This window comes from Pan troglodytes, chromosome 5, assembly GCF_028858775.2.
Source record: "Pan troglodytes isolate AG18354 chromosome 5, NHGRI_mPanTro3-v2.0_pri, whole genome shotgun sequence".
Taxonomy (NCBI): Eukaryota; Metazoa; Chordata; class Mammalia; order Primates; family Hominidae; genus Pan; species Pan troglodytes.
The window spans coordinates 49,169,629-49,188,769 of NC_072403.2; the positions used below are offsets into that span (position 1 = coordinate 49,169,629).

General features: G+C 54.2%; 1 protein-coding gene across 2 annotated transcripts in view; it reads left to right on the forward strand.

Moving 5' to 3' along the window:
- TTBK1 (tau tubulin kinase 1) overlaps nucleotides 1-12,712 on the forward strand; it is a 44,803-nt gene extending 32,091 nt beyond the window's left edge. For both annotated transcript variants that reach the window (XM_016955558.3, XM_054685837.2), the window contains exons 14-15: nucleotides 7,184-8,763; nucleotides 9,436-12,712. In XM_016955558.3, coding sequence (XP_016811047.2) covers nucleotides 7,184-8,763; nucleotides 9,436-9,829 — 1,974 coding nt within the window. In that variant the 3' untranslated portion in view covers nucleotides 9,830-12,712. The remainder of the gene's footprint in view (nucleotides 1-7,183; nucleotides 8,764-9,435) is intronic.
- The last annotated feature ends 6,429 nt before the right edge of the window (nucleotides 12,713-19,141 follow it).

The following is a 19,141-nucleotide window of genomic DNA, read 5'->3' on the forward strand; positions in this document are numbered from 1 at the left end:
AGGCTCGGAGGGCCCTGTCGCCCCACCCCTGACTCCCGTTACCTCACCGCCCGTCGGGCTGCCCCCACCCCCGCCCCAATAATTGGCCTTGCAATTGGATGCCAAAGAGCCCAGAGTTGAGGGGGAGCAGAGCTTTGAGCCCAGGTCTCTCAGAGCAACCCAACAGCCCCCTTTTTGCCTACGCCCCAGTCCGCGTCCCCTGCCCCACCCCACCACTGAGGGCCCTGGGGGTCACCAAACATGCCCCCCCATTTCCAGCTCTTCCCACACCCCCACCCCCGAAAATAAAACTCAGGGACCAACATCTGCTTCCTTTGCACTTGCTCCGTCGACCCCGCTCCCCGCTCGGAGGGGCTTCCGTGGGGGAGGGGGCGGGGCTCCGGGCCCTCAGAGTTCTCAGTGTCGAGCGAGGAGAGGGGCTGGCCCTGCCCCCGGAGAAGCGGGACTGGTAGGAGAGAGAAACTCAGCACCGGGGCCCAGCTGAGCCCCTTCCTGCGTAAGGAGACGCCTTCTAATTGCGGGGGTGGGGGCGGAGTAGGGGAGGGATAGGAAGGGGATTAGCGAGAGGACCCTCGCGGAGGTCCTGAGTCCCAGTCGGTTTATTCCTGAGCCTTCCCCTCCCATCGTAAGTCCTTCCCTCGACCCCCCATTTTGTACTGCAATAATACTGTATTATACGCTTGCACTATTTCCCGACCCTGGCCAGCGGAAGCATGCACGAAAAACTCAAAACCACACACACGCTCACACGCACACACACGCACACGAAGATGGGACGCTTTTTTTCTTCCTCTCTCTCTCCGGGGTGCGTCCTCCTTAGTGTACATAGCGGCGTCGGGGGGTGGCCCCAGGCCCGGGTAGAAAAGCATGCACTGAGCCCCCCGCCCCTAGACTGCGAGTACTGTACAAATCCAACACTTGAAACCGACACGCACACGCGCGGCGCCGCCACGGGGGTGGGACACGGACACGCACCCACGCGCACACGGCCGCGCACGGGCGGGGAGGGGGCGCCCCGCCGTCACGCGTCGCTGTGCGAGGGATTTTGTGCCTTTTTAAGTCCCTGTATGTTAATGCAGACAATCCGGAGAGCTTGTGTACTACCAAATCCTGATTAAAGACGCCTTCCAGGAACCTGCGCCTCCGCCTGCTTTCTTTCACCCTCCCCCTTCCTTTCCCAGCTCTCAGTGTAGACCCTGGCTCTGAGGTCGCCGGGCTGGGCAGAGGGCAGGGGCTAGTCTGTTGCTGACTCTGGGACTGAGGGGTGGGCAAGTTCTGGGTCAGTGGATAAGCTTCGTCCACACCTTAGCCAGGCAGCTGGGTGAGGAGGGCACCCCAGAGGTTTGGGCCTAGTTGGACTTGAGTCACCCTTGCCCTGCTGGCAGTCTCCTTCCACTGAACGGGTGGGGAGGGAAGGGGTGAGTGGACTCTGGTCTCTGGGACTCAACCCAAATTGCCAACTTCCGGGTGGGGATGGAGGGTGTGTAGAAGTAGGGTGCTGGGCCCACCAGGCCCAGTGATCAGTTCTGTATGGGATCAGGCTTTTGAGACCAAGTGTCTGGTGGGACTAGAAAGCTAGGATGCCAGAGGCCTGTGAGAGGACACTGTACTGAGGAGCCTCCCACTGGCCCTCTGCTACGATGGGCCATCTGAGAGATATGGGAGATGCAGCCCTGGCCTTGGGGGTGCCAGGGTGGGGGTGGCCCGCCAAGGAGGGACACTGGAGCATGGACTGTGAGAACCTGGGGTTGGGGGTGCAGGGATGGAACATGGGTTGAAGGAGAACTCAGTCAGTGGGAGGGGTGGGCCACTAAGAAGGAAATCATGGCAGACTTCTGAGACTGGAGAGAGAGGGGAAAGGTGAGGAGGACAATGTAAAAGAGGAAGGCCCCCCATACCTCCACCCCATCCCCGCACACTGCCAACCAGAAAGGCAAAGGGGCAAGCTCCAGCTGCATTCCCAAAGCCCCGGGGCATTTAGAAGACGCCCCCCACAGGCTGTCAGCTCCTCGCCCTGGGGCAGGCAAGGGTGGGTTTTGGACACAGAGATGTGGGGTCAAGTGGGTGTGGTTCTGCATAGACCCAGGGTAGGTGGCCAGGTTCCCGGGTCATCTTACCCCTTCCGCCACCTTCCCCTTCCCTGGCATTCCTGGGTGTGGGGTGGAGTGGAGGGAGGGCTCTTGGCTTGGCAGAGACGTTTGGAGAGTGGTGGCACAGACAGACAAATGCAGGTGAAGGGTCTGGGAGAGGCAGTGCTGAGTGCGGAGCTGACAGAGGTGATGCAGGCACATCTCATCTCCTCGCAGGTGGAGCAGGGGTGTTGGGGGTGCTTCTTCCCTAGTGGAGGAGAGGAGGTGGGAGGCATGCACGAGGCAGTTTCTGAGAGAGGAGGAGGAACTGCTGTGAGAGGCACAAGCCCCCCACCTCAGCATAGGAGGAGTGGGGAGCCAGGGCTCACCCTCCTGCTTTCATCACACATCGCCTCCCAGGCCCACATCTTCGACTTTGGGACTGTGGGCCGGGGTGCAGTGCCTGAAGTCTGGGGCTTGCTGGGGTCCAGGCAGGAGTGGCTCCATGCACCCTGTGTGGGGATTAAGGATGGGGCTATGTGGAGCCCCGTCTCCAGTGTCGGTGTCAGAGAAGTTTCCCCAAGGGCCTGAGAGCACAGTTTCGTTGGTGGCAATTGAAGATCAGAGTCTGGTCCATCCTATCCCTTCACTTTTCCTCCTAACTGGAGTAAACATGGACTTGGGCTGTGCTCTGGAGCTGGTGAGGCCTAGCCCTCTAGATGAGGCACAGTGCATGGAGGGGAGGGGCTGGGGCTTTCATTCTCTCTGAGGGTATCAGTGTGATTGGCCTGTCCTCCTCCTCTCCCCACAGCCCAACCCTTACCATATATGCCTTTGGCTGAACTCTGAATCACTAAGGAGCTTTAAAACAGCCAGATTTCTGGGCCTCTTCTCTGACCTACAGAATCTGGGGGTAGGATCCAGGATTGTGTATTTTTAAAAAGCAACTGTGGACAATGTTGTGCCGAGCCAGGCCTGGGAACCACAATAAGCACATTAGAATCATAAAGGTTGCTGCCCTGAGAAGGAAGCAAGAAGGTGTGAACTTTGTCAGACAGCTAAAGAGCCAGGCACACTGACAGTGTCTGTGGATCACTGGCTGAGTGAATGAACTCAAGATCAAATGGGCAAATGGATGAATAATTCACTGGGCATTCAGGAGAGGCAGGGAGAGGGTTAGGCTACTCTCTGAGGAGGGAGGAATTTGAGCCCAGGCTCTGCCCCTCCCCAGCACAGAGCCAGATGGGGGAAGGGCAGAGGGACTTTGAAACCAAAAAGCCAGCATGCCTAGGTTGGTGTGGGGGTGGCAGTGATCCTTAGGGCAAAGTTGTCCTCACCCTGAGATTCAGGGCTCTTCCTCCCAAAAGGCAGAGGGTTGGTGTCCCCATGTGGGACTGAGTGGGAGACACTGGAAAGAGTTTTGGGTCCTGGGCCACCCTGGTGGATGTGCTTCATAACCTGGACCAATGCCCAAATCCATGCCCCTCTCTGTGCCTCAGTTTCCCAGTCTGATTTTATGACTGATCATTGATTTCCAGTTCTCATTCCTCCTCTCTCCCAGGTAATAGGAGGGGAGGGCTTGGAGGCAGGAGAAAGGGTTCCACCTACAACCATCCAATGTGAGCACTGTGTGTGTGTGTTGCGGGGGATCCCATCCTCTACATGGGGCCTTTTCAGAGAGATCCAGGGCCTGGCCAGAGACCAAAGGAAAGGGTGTCTCTAACCAAGGTGCCAGGGATTAGAGAGGGACAATAGGTAAAGGTTCTGAGGAGAATGGGTGGCCTGGTGGAGTTAAAGGCCATCCCTACTGGGCAGGATGTGCTGGTGCCAGTTGGGTGAGTTCAGAGGTGGTTGCAAGAGAGACATGCTCAGAGCTCTCTGTCTACCTGTCCCTGACTCTCAGTGCCAGCACCCACCCACCCCATGGTCCCCACTCACCCGGAAGCTTACAGCAGCCCCTCCACCTCTATCCAGCCATTTTCTCTAGCCATAACATTGGTGACTGGCAAAGTGTCCCAGCACAAGGCCTGGCACACAGTTGGTGCTTAGTGTTTGCTAAATGAATGAATGGATTAATAAGAACGAATATTGTGCAGAAAAAGTAAATTCTTCTGGACACTTCCAGCCTATATGTGGAGGGGACAAAGTTTTTTGTTGTTGTTGTTGTTGTTGTGTTTTTTGAGACAGTGTCATTCTGTTGCTCAGGCTGGAGTGCAGTGGTGCGATCACAGCTCACTGCAGCCTTGATCTCCTCAGCCTCTCAAGTAGCTGGGACCACAGGCGTGCACAACCACGCCCAGCTAATTTTTGTATTTTTAGTGAAAACAGGGTTTTGCCATGTTCCCCAGGCTGAGGGGACCCTAGCAACCCTGTTAGAGCCAGGTAGGGAGCTTTCTGAGAAAGCTTTCTAAGAAAACTTTCTAACTAAGAAAAGTTTTCTAAGAAAGTTCCCTACCTGGCCCAAACAGGGTTGCTGGGGTCCTGCTGGAATCTGAAGCTATCTTCTTGCATCACCCCCACCAAATCCTCACTGATGGTCTGATTACAGGGAAGATCATGGCAGTTGGGAAGGGGAGCAGCCACAGCCCTGGACAGATCCTCAGCCTTGGAGGTCTCTGCCTTCGTCTCCACCAGGCTTTGTGCTATTTGCATGGAGGCTTCGGCTGGCAGAGCCCCCTCCTTTCCCCACACTCTATTCCCCACAGGTGTGGCATCCAGGCTTTTCTGGGGTTGGGGAGGGGGCCAATGACCTCCAAACCAAAGTGAGCAGAGCAGGAGGTGGGAGGTAGGGGTGGGAGAGAGCTAACATTTATTGAGCAACTGCTATATGCCTTTGCTTATATGACCTCATTTATGATCACAACCTTTGTGGAATGTGCATATCCCCACTTAGTTTCCTGACATAGAAAAAATAAGGACCATCTCTATCTTGTTCATACTTGATCCACAGATTCTTAGACTATAACATGGTGACCAGGACAAGAGACATTTAAAGACCACTTCTTGAAGGAGTGAATGAAGAAACCCTCAGGGATCTCTGTGTATCAGGAGAGGGAACCCTATAAATACACGCATGTAGGACAATAGGTGGGAGATTCTCTCACAGAAGGATGTGGAAAACAAGTAGAAAAGGGAGAATAAGTAAATCTGCTTGGTGGGTGGACAGGAAAGTTGACAGGAAGGCTTTGTCTCCTCTTTGCTAAGACCAGGAGCTGTTTGAGCTGGTCTTGAAGGAAGGGTAGCAAGTTATCATGTGCAGAGAGGAGGTGAGAGGAGCCCCCAGGTGGAGGAAACTGCCTGGGCTAAGTGTGAGCTGGAAGATGCACTTAGGAACTTCTGGAAGCATCGGAATGCGTGGAGTGTAGGCAGGGGCAGGGGACGGAGGGTGTTGCAGTAAGTGAGACCAGAGCAGCCAGTAGGAGCCAGGTCACAGGGCTGGGTGGGGGATTCATGGGCCAAGTCAAAGATCTGAACTGTCTTAGGCCAGGCGTGGTGGCTCACGCCTGTAATCCCAGCACTCTGGGAGGCCGAAGCGGGTGGATCACCTGAGGTCAGGAGTTTGAGACCAGCCTGGCCAACACGGCGAAACCCCGTCTCTACTAAGAATAAAAAAAAATTAGCGGGGCGTGGTGGCGGGCACCTGTAATCCCAGCTACTAGGGAGGCTGAGATGGGAAAATCACTTGAACCCGGGAGGCAGAGGTTGCAGTGAGCCGAGATCGTGCCACTGCACTCCAGCCTGGGCGACAGAGCAGGGCTCCATATCAAAAAAAAAAAAAAAGATCTGAACTGTCTCCTAAGGACTGTGGCAGCCACAGCAGATTTGAAGCAGAGAGAGATGGAATCAGATTAAGTTTCAGGAAGATCACTCAGGCAGATGTAAAAAGGATGGACGGCAGTGCAGAATGGAGAGAACAGGCCGGTGGCTGGGGAACCACCAGGAAAGGCAAGGCTGTGCTCGTGGGCCTGGGGTAGCAGACACAGAAAAGTTTAAGAAGGATGCTTGGCAGGACTCCTTGGCAGCGTAGATGGGCAGGAAAGTGGGGAGGCAGGATATCCCCGGGGCTTCTGGTCTGGATGGGCTGTGTTCTGCTAGCTTAGGAAGACAGAAGCCCAGCGTGTTCGAAAACGCTAGCAAAGTGCTGGACATCGTCAGCACCGTCCCACCATGGAACAAAGCTGTGTCAGCCCTGATGCGCCCAGGGCATTGCGGGTGCCTGGGGATGTCTGTGTATTGAACAGGGTGGAGCTAGAGTGAAGGAGACACAGCAGCCAAGGTCCTGACCAGGTGGTCAGACCTTTCTAGTCTGGAAGGAAGGAGGCTAAGGGGGACATGGCAAGAGTCTAGAAAACCAAGGACTGCTTTGTCCATCACATTGCCAAGGGCTCTGCACAAAACTCTGAAGAGGAAAACGGAATGGAGCTCAAGTATACCTGTCGAGGGCTGTACAAATTCCTGGCTGAGAGGATGGATTGGAGGTCGAGGGGCCCAGCCTGCACTTTTAAGGGTAGAGGACAGCCCTGCCTTTGCCCTTGTCCAGCACAGGATCTGGTGGCCCTGGGCAGCCAGCTCTCTGGCCACAGAGAAACTGCACACCCTGAGGTGGTACTGAGGGCATCTAGGAGCCAGCCCGGCACAGCCCATCCAGGAAGTGGCACAGATACTTGCCGCCCGTCTCTGGACCTGGCTTTCTCATCTGTAAAAGGAAGGGCTGATCTGCGTGGTGGTCGTGGTTCCTTCCAGTTTTCATTTTCTGTTATTGTTGCTGACTCGGGTGCAGGATGCACATGGCGATGAGAGGGGCTGGGGACATAGAGAGGCTGGGAGGCAGAAAGGCCACCAGGATCAGGGCCTGGGACTTCAGGGGACCTAGAGCATGGACAGTCATTCATCAGAGGTTTCCTGAGCACTCACTAGGCGCCAGAGACCATTCTAGGCCCTGGGGACAGAGCAGTGAACAAGACAGACCCAGTGCCTGTGCTTAACTTTATGGAGCTCACACTCTGGTAGACGACCTGGGCCTGTGAGTCTCCTAGCTTGTGGGTGCAGTTGAAGTCTTCCTGGGCCCAGGAGGGTGGGTGACCTCAGAGGGTCCCTGTGTATGCCCCTTGCAGGTGTTCTCCGTGGCGCCCCCATTTGAGGTGAATGGCCTCCCACGAGCTGTGCCTCTGAGTCTGCCCTACCAGGACTTCAAAAGAGACCTCTCCGATTACCGAGAACGGGCGCGGTTGCTCAACAGGGTGCGGAAGGTGGGCTTCTCGCACATGCTGCTCACCACCCCCCAGGTCCCACTGGCTCCTGTTCAGCCTCAGGCTAATGGGAAGGAGGAAGAGGAGGAGGAGGAGGAAGATGAGGAAGAAGAAGAAGAGGATGAGGAAGAAGAAGAGGAGGAAGAGGAGGAGGAGGAAGAGGAGGAGGAGGAAGAGGAGGAGGAGGCTGCAGCGGCAGTTGCCTTGGGGGAGGTGCTGGGGCCTTGTAGTGGCTCCAGCAGTGAGGGGAGTGAGAGGAGCACCGACCGGAGCCAGGAGGGCGCCCCGTCCACGCTGCTGGCAGACGATCAGAAGGAGTCCAGGGGCCGGGCCTCCATGGCCGATGGGGACCTGGAGCCTGAGGAGGGCTCCAAAACGCTGGTGCTTGTCTCTCCTGGCGACATGAAGAAGTCGCCCGTCACTGCCGAACTGGCCCCCGACCCCGACCTGGGCACCCTGGCTGCCCTCACTCCTCAGCATGAGCGGCCCCAGCCCACGGGCAGCCAGCTGGACGTATCTGAGCCAGGCACCCTGTCCTCTGTCCTCAAGTCTGAGCCCAAGCCCCCAGGGCCTGGGGCAGGGCTGGGGGCCGGGACAGTGGCCACAGGGGTCGGGGGCGTGGCAGTCACCTCCTCACCCTTCACCAAAGTTGAGAGGACCTTTGTGCACATTGCGGAGAAAACCCACCTCAACGTCATGTCTTCCGGTGGACAAGCCTTGCGGTCTGAGGAGTTCAGCGCTGGGGGCGAGCTGGGTCTGGAGCTGGCCTCTGATGGGGGCGCTGTGGAGGAGGGGGCCCGAGCGCCCCTGGAGAACGGCCTCGCCCTGTCAGGGCTGAATGGGGCTGAGATAGAGGGCTCTGCCCTGTCTGGCCCCCCCCGGGAAACCCCCTCAGAGATGGCCACAAACTCACTGCCCAATGGCCCGGCCCTTGCAGACGGGCCAGCCCCAGTGTCCCCGCTGGAGCCAAGCCCTGAGAAAGTGGCCACCATCTCCCCCAGACGCCATGCTATGCCAGGCTCTCGCCCCAGGAGCCGTATCCCTGTCCTGCTCTCTGAGGAGGACACGGGCTCGGAGCCCTCAGGCTCACTGTCGGCCAAAGAGCGGTGGAGCAAGCGGGCTCGGCCGCAGCAGGACCTGGCGCGGCTGGTGATGGAGAAGAGGCAGGGCCGCCTGCTGTTGCGGCTGGCCTCAGGGGCCTCGTCCTCCTCCAGTGAGGAGCAGCGCCGTGCCTCTGAGACCCTCTCAGGCACGGGCTCTGAGGAGGACACGCCCGCCTCTGAGCCGGCAGCGGCCTTGCCCAGGAAGAGCGGGAAGGCAGCCGCCACCAGGAGCCGGATTCCCCGCCCCATTGGCCTCCGCATGCCCATGCCTGTTGCAGCCCAGCAGCCCGCCAGCAGATCCCATGGCGCGGCCCCAGCATCGGACACAGCCATCACCAGCAGGTGAGAAACCGCTGCCAGCCCCAGGGTGGGCAGAGGGTGGCCACAGGCCTCCACCAGGAGGGGCTTCTCCAGAACCAAGGTCAGGGGCTATGGAAGATCAGGAGGGACCCTCAGTGACACCTCCTGTCCAGCACCTCCCAACTGTGCTCTGCCTTACTCTGATTTGGGTTCCAGCCCTGTCACTGGGCTCAGTGAAGTGGCTTCAGTAAGCATGTCATGTGTGGAGGGGGTGCCGGAGAGGCCAGGCTTAGGAAAAGCTGATGGGGGCCAGTGGGTCCACACACAGCCTCTGGTATGCCATGGGGCATTGGAAGCCAAAGGATAAAGCCCAGTGCTTTGACTCCTTGGGAGAAAACATTTCATATTAATATAAACATAGGTATATTCTAGGTTAGAATGCAAAATCCATGAGAATTTTAAAGATGAAATGAGGACCCCAAAGAAAGCCAGCAGCAGGCTCTTCCAGCAGCAGCCTGGAAGCGTGTGGCCCCTCGAGGTCCTGCCCTGGAGGACAGAGAGCCAGGCCTCAGTTTACCCATCTGTGCCATGGTCTCAGTCTCAGCTCTGAGGATGCCGGACTCCAGTGCCCAGTGCCCAGGAGGATTCTGAAATATTTCTCCTTGTTTTGTTTCTTTGCCCTCTTCTTTTCTCCTGCCTTCTGCTCTCAAGCAGGCTCCAGCTGCAGACGCCCCCAGGGTCGGCCACTGCTGCTGACCTCCGCCACAAACAACCTCCTGGCCGCGGCCTGGGCCCAGGGCGAGCCCAAGCCGGAGCCAGGGCCCCAGCGCCGCGCAGCCCGCGCCTCCCCGCGTCCACACCCGCCGCGCGCAATGCCAGCGCGTCCCCCCGGAGCCAGTCCCTGTCCCGCAGAGAGAGCCCCTCCCCCTCGCACCAGGCCCGGTCCGGGGTCCCCCCGCCCCGGGGCGTCCCGCCGGCCCGGGCCCAGCCTGATGGCACCCCCTCCCCCGGGGGCTCCAAGAAAGGACCCAGAGGGAAACTCCAGGCTCAGCGCGCAACAACCAAAGGCCGGGTAGGAGGCGCGGAGGGCCGGGCTGGGGCCAGATAATGACGCCCGCTGCTCTCCGCGGTCCCCCACCCTCACCCCGGCCCCCCACCCGCAGCCGGCCACACTGGAGCAGCTCCCAGCACAGCCTTACGCGCCCGACGCGCGCCACCCGCGGCCCCAGCTTTCCGCCTGCACCCGCGAGGACGCGCGCGAGCACACGCGGCGCCCCGCCAGGCCTTAGGGCCGGTGGGGGACGCGGCCCCGCGCCGCGGGGAGGGTCTGCCTCCCCTTCCTCGCCCTGTGTCCTCTCATCCTCCCGCCGCCCGTCAGGCCGGCCAGCCTCACATCAGTCTCTCCGCCCCGGGGAAGGCTCAGCCACTTTTCATCGAGGACTCCACTTCTGGGGACGCCTGGTTCGTTCGCCCACCAGGCCTAGGCTACGCTCCATGCTCCCCCAGCAATCTCTGCCTACACCTCCTGCGGCGCCTTGCCCTCCTCCGACCCCTTTCCAGCCAAAGTCCCCCCACCCCTTCAGAGAAGCAGCCTCAAATTCCAGAAGTGGAGGCTCCAGCCTCCCCGCGAGGGTCCAGCCCCACAGTCTTCTGGGAGCCATTGTGGCCAGGGACGGCCTCTGGACTGCCAGGCTGGGGTTGGGGACCCAGGGAACATCGGTCTACTCAGGTGTGAGGGGGCAGGTCTGACCTGCCCCAAAGTTGGCTCCATCCTGGACAACTCGGTGAGAGGCAGTGGGCAAGTGATCTTGGAGATGGGTGGGCAGGTGATTCTGTGGGCAGGGGATGTGCTCCCCTGCACCTCTGGGGTGCAGAAACCTCTTGCCTCCAGATTTGGGTGGAGCCTCTGTGGGAACCATAGGAAGTATGTGGGCTGCCTTCCTGGGCAAGTATTTCCCAGTGGGAAGTTGGAGGGGGCTTTAACAAAGTTTTACTCCCTCCCCTGTTCCCCTGATCTAGTGCTCAGGACCCTTCACCATCAGGAATTCCTTCCTGTCATCTAACCTCAGTCCTGCCTACTGCAGTTCCAGCCAACCTGCTCTTTCCTGAGTTCAAAGCAGGTGGAGAGTGGCTGGTTACCATCTTTGCACTGGCCCTTCGGAGATTCGGGGACTCAGTTCTGGTGGGGTCACCCTCCCTGTCCTCCCGCCTGTGGGAGGGAGGGAGGGCTGGCTCAGGCATCGTCTCCCGCAATGGGCAGAGAGAGCAGAGACAGGTGGACCAACAGACAGCTGGCCCCTGGAGGCAGAAAGGCCCTTCTAACTTCCAGATTGTATGCTTGAGTGATGGGTCCCCAGCCCAAGCCCACTCTTCCCTCAGCTCACCCTTCAGCCTGTTCCTTCTTGCCCCGACCCCAGCCCGTGCAGCTGCTCTAGTCCAGGAATGGATGTGGGGACTCTTCCTGGGTTCTGGCTCCTGCATAGCTCACCCCACCTCATCATGAGCCTCAACTGCCTACATCTGGGGCAAGCAGCACACCGGCTGCAGATGGGACAGCCAGCCCTGCCTATCTGGACAGGCACCTGCAGCCTCTGTCCCCTGGCCTAGCCTCTCTGTCCTTCCCTGAGTCACAGAGAGCAAGCCAAGACATCCAGGGAAAGAGGAAGAAAGGCCTTAGTGTGCCCCAGCAGTCTGGCTGCGTCCAGCCACCATCACCCAGAAGGATGCCCACAAGGCAGCTGACCCTGAAAGCAGCCTCCCCCTCATGGAGAGTCAGCAGCTTGGGCAGCCACTTCCAGGCCAGGGTGGTGGCTTCTCTGCAGACCAGCTGAGGGGTGGACTCCTGGGTGGACAGCCTTTGACGTCCACCCCACGCTGATGCAGAAGCTCCCAGAACACTCAGGAAACTTCTCCGGACAGAGCCCTCCTTGTCAACTTGAGGCCCTCCCAAGGCCCTCTACTGCCCTCTGGGTCCAGCAGAGGGAGTGGAGGAAGGGCCACTGCCTCCCACCTAGAGCTTCTCCGAATGACAATCAGCTCGTGCCAGGTGGGGACCAGGATATGACTCCTGGTGCCCAGGCCCTGGGCCTGCTCCTTGCCACCAACCGAACCGTGAATGTAGGGCCCCCAGCCTCACCTCTGCCCCAGGACCAACAACACCCTGGTTTGGAGCTGGGAGGAAGAGGGGGGCCTGAGAGAGCCCCAGGTCCATTCTACCCCCAGCTTCACTCAGCACTGGAGCTGGCAGAGACGCAAAACCCAGTCTGCCCTTGGGATTCCACACCTCCCTAGGGCTCCCAACTGACCTCAGGCCTCTGAGTCACTGAATGTCACCAGGAGAGGTGGGGGAGGGAAAGTGGGCCAGTGGGGAGGGGGTCACCTAGGGGACTGCCTCTGTGCCTCTCCCCAGGAAGCATCCAGGGCAGAGGAAGCCACATCTCCCGGTGCCCCCAACCCCAGCTGCAGCCTCTTCCCCCTGAGCATTCATTCTCTCCACCAGGCCTCCAGGTCCTGAGCCCTTCCTCTGTAAAAGTGTCACACCACCTCCCTCAGCACTTCCCCATCACAACAACCTATGTCACTGACTCAGATGCAGGGTCTGCTCACCCCAACACATGCCTTCCCTCCCCAGCCACACCGTGCACGAAGGGGGCACAGGAGAGGAGAGGGGCTGTGCCCCAGGCTCCCCATTTCCAAGCTCCTCACAGAGGCCTGGTTTGCTCAGTCTTCTGAACTCCAGGGACCAGCCCTGGTGGGCATGGGGTGGGGAGCAGGGAGTTGCCCTTCCTCTCCCTCGGGAAGCCACCTAAGAATGTTTACATGCCAAACAGAATGTAACACCCCTCCCCAAGCCCTTCCCAGTCACTGCATGGCCTCTGCCCATCCTGCACCTGTCCACCCCACCCCAACACCCTGGAAGCCACTGTCAATGATTAGATCGGGTCTCGGAAGGGAAGTAGCCATCACACCATTAAAAAGCCTGTGGACCTTTTTCTGTTGGCTTGGACTCTTCTTCCCTGAGGGAGGGCAGGCAAAACCCAGTTCCTGGGGCTGGGGCTGGCCAGGAGAGTGGAGCACAGGTTGGTGGGCAAGTGCAGAGGGACTGTCCTGGAGGCAGGGGAGGAAATGAAAGCTCAGGACAGACACAGGTAACTTGCTCAGGGTCACAGAGGAGGAAGGGGACTGTCCTGCTGTCCTTCTGACTGCAAATCGTACACTCTCACAGCCCTCTGGATGCTTCTCCTGAGGGCCAGAGACCCTGAGTCTGGCTTTGTGCAGACAGGCCAGGAGGAAGAGTTTTTTAAATTATTTGTACAAATTGATGGAGTACACGAGAAATTTTGTGACATGTATATAATGTGTAGTGACCAAGCCAGGGTGTTCACAGCATCCATTACCCAAGTACAATACATTTTGGTTAAATATAGTCACCTTACTCAGCTTTCGAACATTGAATTTATTCCTTCTATCTCACTGTATGTTTATACCATTTATTTATTTTTATTTTTATTTTTTTTTTGAGAGGGAGTCTCACTCTGTTGCCCAGGCCGGGGTTCAGTGGCGTGATTTCAGCTCACTGTAACCTCTGCCTCCCAGGTTCAAGTGATTCTTGTGCTTCAGCCTCCCGAGTAGCTGGGATTACATATGTGCGCCACCATGCCCGGCTAATTTTTGTATTTTTACTAGAGACAGGGTTTTGATATGCTGGCCAGGCTGGTCTCGAACTCCTGACCTCATGTGATTGACACGCCTCGACCTCCCAAAGTGTTGGGATTACAGGGGTGAGTCACTGCACCCCGCCTGTGCCCTTTAATTTGCTTCTCTTCCTCCTTCCGACTCTCGAGGAAGAATTTTCATTACCCCAAAGTTATCAGACAAAAGTGAGAGTGTCTGGAAAACCATGCAGTGTAGCAGCTCACAGCCAAAGTTATTATTATGAAAAAATCTATCAAAATCACAAATGAGCATAGCTTGTGTCCCTGCTTCTCTACTTTAGAACTGTATCCTGTGGATGTATTTGTACACTTGCAAAATTACATGTGTCCAAAATTATTCAGTGCAGTATTCTTTGTATGGCTCCAGATAGCCTCATCTGCACTTTTGAGACCCAGAAAGTTCTGAAAACTGGGATTTCTCACATTAGATTGGCACACACTCACTTGTTATAAAAAAAAAAAACCTGACAAGACCATTTATAATCTTTATTAATTCCACTTATCATCCATATTTGCAGTGGAAACATTAACATGTTTGATGATGGGATAGGTCCCATTAGGGTATTTTATTATTTTTTATTTTTTTGAGACGGAGTTTTGTTCTTGTTGCCCAGGCTGGAGTGCAGTGGCACGGGCTCAGCTCACTACAACCTTTGCCTCCTAGGTTCAAGCGATTCTCCTGCCTCAGCCTCCCCAGTAGCTAGGGTTATAGGTGCCTGCCACCACGCCCAGCTAATTTTTGTATTTTTAGTAGAGACGGGGTTTCACCATTTTGGCCAGGCTGGTCTTGAACTCCTAACCTCAGGTGATCTGCCTGCCTCGGCCTCCCAAAGTGCTGGGATTACAGACGGGAGCCACCGCACCCGGCCAACCATTAGGGTATTTTACAATATATGGAATATATGCTAAATTACCTTTCTGAATATGTGTGTGTGTGTGTGTGTATATATATATATACACACACACACATACATATACACACACACACATATATAGCTGATCCTTGAACAACACAGGGGTTAGGGGCACCAAACCCCTTGCTGTTGAAAATCTGCCTATAATTTTTGATTCCCCTAAGACTTCATTAATAGCCTACTGTCGACCAGAAGCCTTACCAATAATAAACAGTCGATTAACACATATTTTATATGTTTTATATATATTATATACTGTATTCTTACAATAAGGTAAGCTACAGAAAAGAAAATGTTATTTAAAAAACCATGAGGAAGAGAAAATATTAAGTGGAAGTGGATCATCATAAAGGTGTTCATCCTCACTGTCTTCATATTGAGAAGGCTGAGGAGGAGGAGGAAGATGAGGGGTTGGTCTTGCTGTCTCAGGGGTGGCAGAGGCGGCAGGGGTGGAGGAGATGGAAGGGGAGCAGGAGAGACAGGCACAAAACTTGTGACTTTTATTGAGAAAAATCAATTTATGAGCAGACCAGTGCAGTTCAAACCCGTGTTGTTCAAAGGTCAACCATACATGTACAACCATGTATGTACTTCTGATCCCAACAGTTTGGATAAGAGACTGTTGACCTATAAAAGTTCAGAAAAAATCTAAATGCCCAATTGGGGCTGCTCAGTAGAGCATGGCCCACCCATAAAATGGGGTCCCAACCATGGGGTACTGTGAGACTCTAAAATGAAGGAGGCTAGCTGAGAGCTGTGGTGTGTCTGTAGTCTAGCCACTTGGGAGGCTGAGGTAGGAGGATTGCTTAGGCCCAGGAGATTGACTCCAGCCTGGGGAACATAGTGAGACCTTTTTCTCTAAAAAAATTAATGAAGGAGTTGTCTCTTTGTATAGTATACACTTATGGACCAGTCTCCAAGACCAAGAATAAGAAAAAGAAGCATACATATAATGTACAATTTTGTGTCTGGAAAGGCAGGTGAGATGAGTGAGAGGTGTCCGGCCGCCATGGGGCAGGAGAGCTGGGCAGAAAGGAGGCTTTGTTCTAGTGTACATACTGTAGGAGCTTGTGAATTTTGAACCCTAGGTTCACTCGGTGTAAATCTTTCACCTCGTCAATGTATAAACAACTTTGGTTCCAGGCCAGGCTCCTGGCTTTGCCTGAGATCCAAGGTAAAAAGGCCCAGGCTCGCAAAGTCCTGCTGTCCCTCCAAGAAGGCCACTCCCTGGCATTCCAGAAACATCCTGGCTCCTGGGACACTCTTTCTGTTGGCATGGATGCCAGCGTGCTCTAGGCCCTGATTCATCAGCCTTCAGTGGAATCTCCATGTGATTTCGCTTTCCTTCTTGTTTAAACTGTCAAAAGCAGGACATACTTATGGTAAAAAGGCAAATGCTAAAGGCATATAAAATAAAAGCCCCCTCCCTATCCATGAAGCTGACCACATAAAGGTAACTCTTACAAATGGCTTGGTGTGTACCATTTCAGACCTTCTTTTTCCTGTTTGTAATTAATAGCTCTCTCTCTGTCTATATATACATATTTATTATAAATAAAAAGAAGAGCATATTATACCTACTATTCTGAAATGTGTTTTTTTTTTTTTTTTTGAGACAGGGTCTCACTCTGTCACCCGGGCTGGAGTGCAGCAGCACAATCATGGCTCACTGCAGCCTCGACGCCCCTCCCCAGCCCTGGGTTCAGGTGGTCCTCCCATCATATATATGTGTATATATATATGATGTTTTGGTAACTATCTTCTTTCACTTAGCATGTTTTCAAGGTACTGCCATATTGTAGCATTTATCAGTACTTCATTCCTTTTTATTGCCAAATAATATTTTATTATATGGACACACCACATTTTGTTTATCCATTTGTCAGTTGATGGACTTTGGGTTGTTTCTGCTTTAGGTTATGATGAGTAATGCTGCTATGAACATTTGTGTACAAGTTTTGTTTGGATGTATGCATTCACTTCTCTTGGGTATATACCTAGGAGTGGAATTGCTGCTCGATCATATGGTAATGATATGTTTAACATTTTGAATAATTACCAAACTTTTCCAAAATTGCTACATCATTTTACACTTCCACCAGCAATCATGAGAATCCTTGTGTTCTTTTTAATAGCTACATCATATTCCATGGCATGAATGTTCCATAATCTATTTAACCAGCTCCATATTGGTTTTTCATTACTCTTTCCGACTTTTCACTATTTTCGCTATTTCAAATAGTGCTAAACTTGGCGCTAGAACTTCTTGGCTCCAACCTATCTTACTTCTTCCAGTCTAATTCTAGGAGAAACCCTCCCCCAAATAATTAAATAGATAAAAATGGTACCTTATTGTATTTTTTAATTTTCTCGATTATTGAGATTGAATGAATGAATGTCATGGATTATTCATTCATTATTTATTTAATCCATCTTTCATCCAACCCATTAATTTAACTAATTCTGCAGACCATTGCTGAGCCCAACATGTGCTAGAGGCTATGCCAGATGTCGGGCACCGACCAGGCGCTAAGACAAAGCACAGCATGACCTGAAGGAGGTGGCTGGGGCTGGGTGTGATGGTATGTGCCTGCAGTCCTAGCTACTTAGGAGGCTGAGGCAGGAGGATCACCTGAGCCCAGGAGTTCGATGCTGTACTGAGCTATGATCATGCCACTGTACTCTAGCCTGGGCGACAGAGCAAGATCCTGTCTCTAAAAAAAAAAAAAAAGTGATTGGAAATTAACTTTCATTTTACATGTGGCATGTGCCTTGATAGTCAAGGCATAGGGAGGAACTCCCAGCCCAGACTGAGAGCTTCAAGGAAAACCCCTAGAGATGTGCCTCTTGGACTGAATTTTGAAGGACAAACAGGAGCTGGCCAGATAGAGGAGAGGACATTCCCAGGGGATGGGGGAGCAGCACAGGCAAAGTGTGGGGGGCGAGACTGCATGGAGTTCAGTGTGGGGAGTCACAGGCATAAATCGTGGAGTGGAAGAGAAGAGTGAGGAGGGAGTAGGGCCAGGCTTGGAGCCAGGACAGGCTGTGCCAAGGAACAGGGCTTTAAGGCATTGCAGAGACCCTCTGCCTACCTCCTGCCCCCAGGAACCTGAGACTTGTCAGGCACTTCCCGAGGCCCAGCTTGGCTGTCAAGGACTATCTGATGCTCTGCATGCGAGGGCTTCTCTGGTCCCTGGCAGACCTTCTCCCTGTTCCCTCACAGAAAGACATTTCTTTGTCCCGTGGTCAAAGAGAGGTGTGAGGGCAGGGGCACAGAGAAATACATGGCTTGAGCAAGGTTGCTCTGTCAGGGGCTAGATGGGAGCCACAGACCAGGGACATTTAGATGAGCCTTTTTTTGATAGAGAGGGGCCCCTCAGAAAAGAGACAGGGGTGGGAATGTGGAGAGTCTTGTGTCTCTAATCATCAGACGCTGGGGCCTGCTGAGATTTTCCCATGGCCTACTGATGAGTCAAGGCCAGGACAATAGATGAGGCCAATGCAAGGCTAAAGGACTTAGAACCATCTTTCTAAGTTCTCAGGAGTTTCAGGAGCCTGCTCATTGCCTAAGGTGATGAGGTGATATAGAGGGAGAGTCTTTCTGGCCATGGGTTAGAGGTAATATGACGTAAGCCCATTTTCAGCAGCTCCAGGTGGCATCTTCTGCATTTCTCCTCACCTTTAAACCGGAAGTGGTGTAACACCATCCATTACCACTACCACCAATTTTACCACAATCCGCACCTCTGTCTTCATTATCCACCATTACTAGCTTCGTCTTCACTCAGATCACAGACATTTTTCTCCCAAACTATCACCATCACCTCCACTAGGCTTCGAAGACATAATGATTAACAAAAGACAAGGTCCTTGCCATCAGGGAGCTTACACACTGTCATCACCTCCTTCACCATCACCATCACATCAGCAACATCATCATTACCATTATCACCACCATCACCACATCACCAACATCATTACCATCACATCACCACCAGCATCATTACCACCATCACATCACCACCACCATCACTACCATCACATCACCACCATCATTACCAACATCACATCACCACCACCATCATTACTACCATCACATCACCACCACCATCATTACTACCATCACATCACCACCACCATCATTACTACCATCACCACATCACCACCACCATCATTACTACCATCACCACATCACCACCACCATTACTACCATCACATCACCACATCACCACCACCATCACTACCATCACCACATCACCACCACCATCATTATCAACATCACATCACCACCACCATCATTACTACCATCACATCACCACCACCATCATTACTACCATCACCACATCACCACCAGCATCATTACCACCATCACCACATCACCACCACCATCATTACTACCATCACCACATCACCACCAGCATCATTACCACCATCACATCACCACCACCATCACTACCATCACATTACCACCATCATTACCAACATCACCACATCACCACCACCATCATTACTACCATCACATCACCACCACCATTACTACCATCACATCACCACCAGCATCATTACCACCATCACCACATCACCACCATCATTACTACCATCACATCACCACCACTATTACTACCATCACATCACCACCAGCATCATTACCACCATCACCACATCACCACCACCATCATTACTACCATCACATCACCATCATCATTACCAACATCACCACATCACCACCACCATCATTACTACCATCACCACACCACCACCATCACTACCATCACATCACCACCATCATTA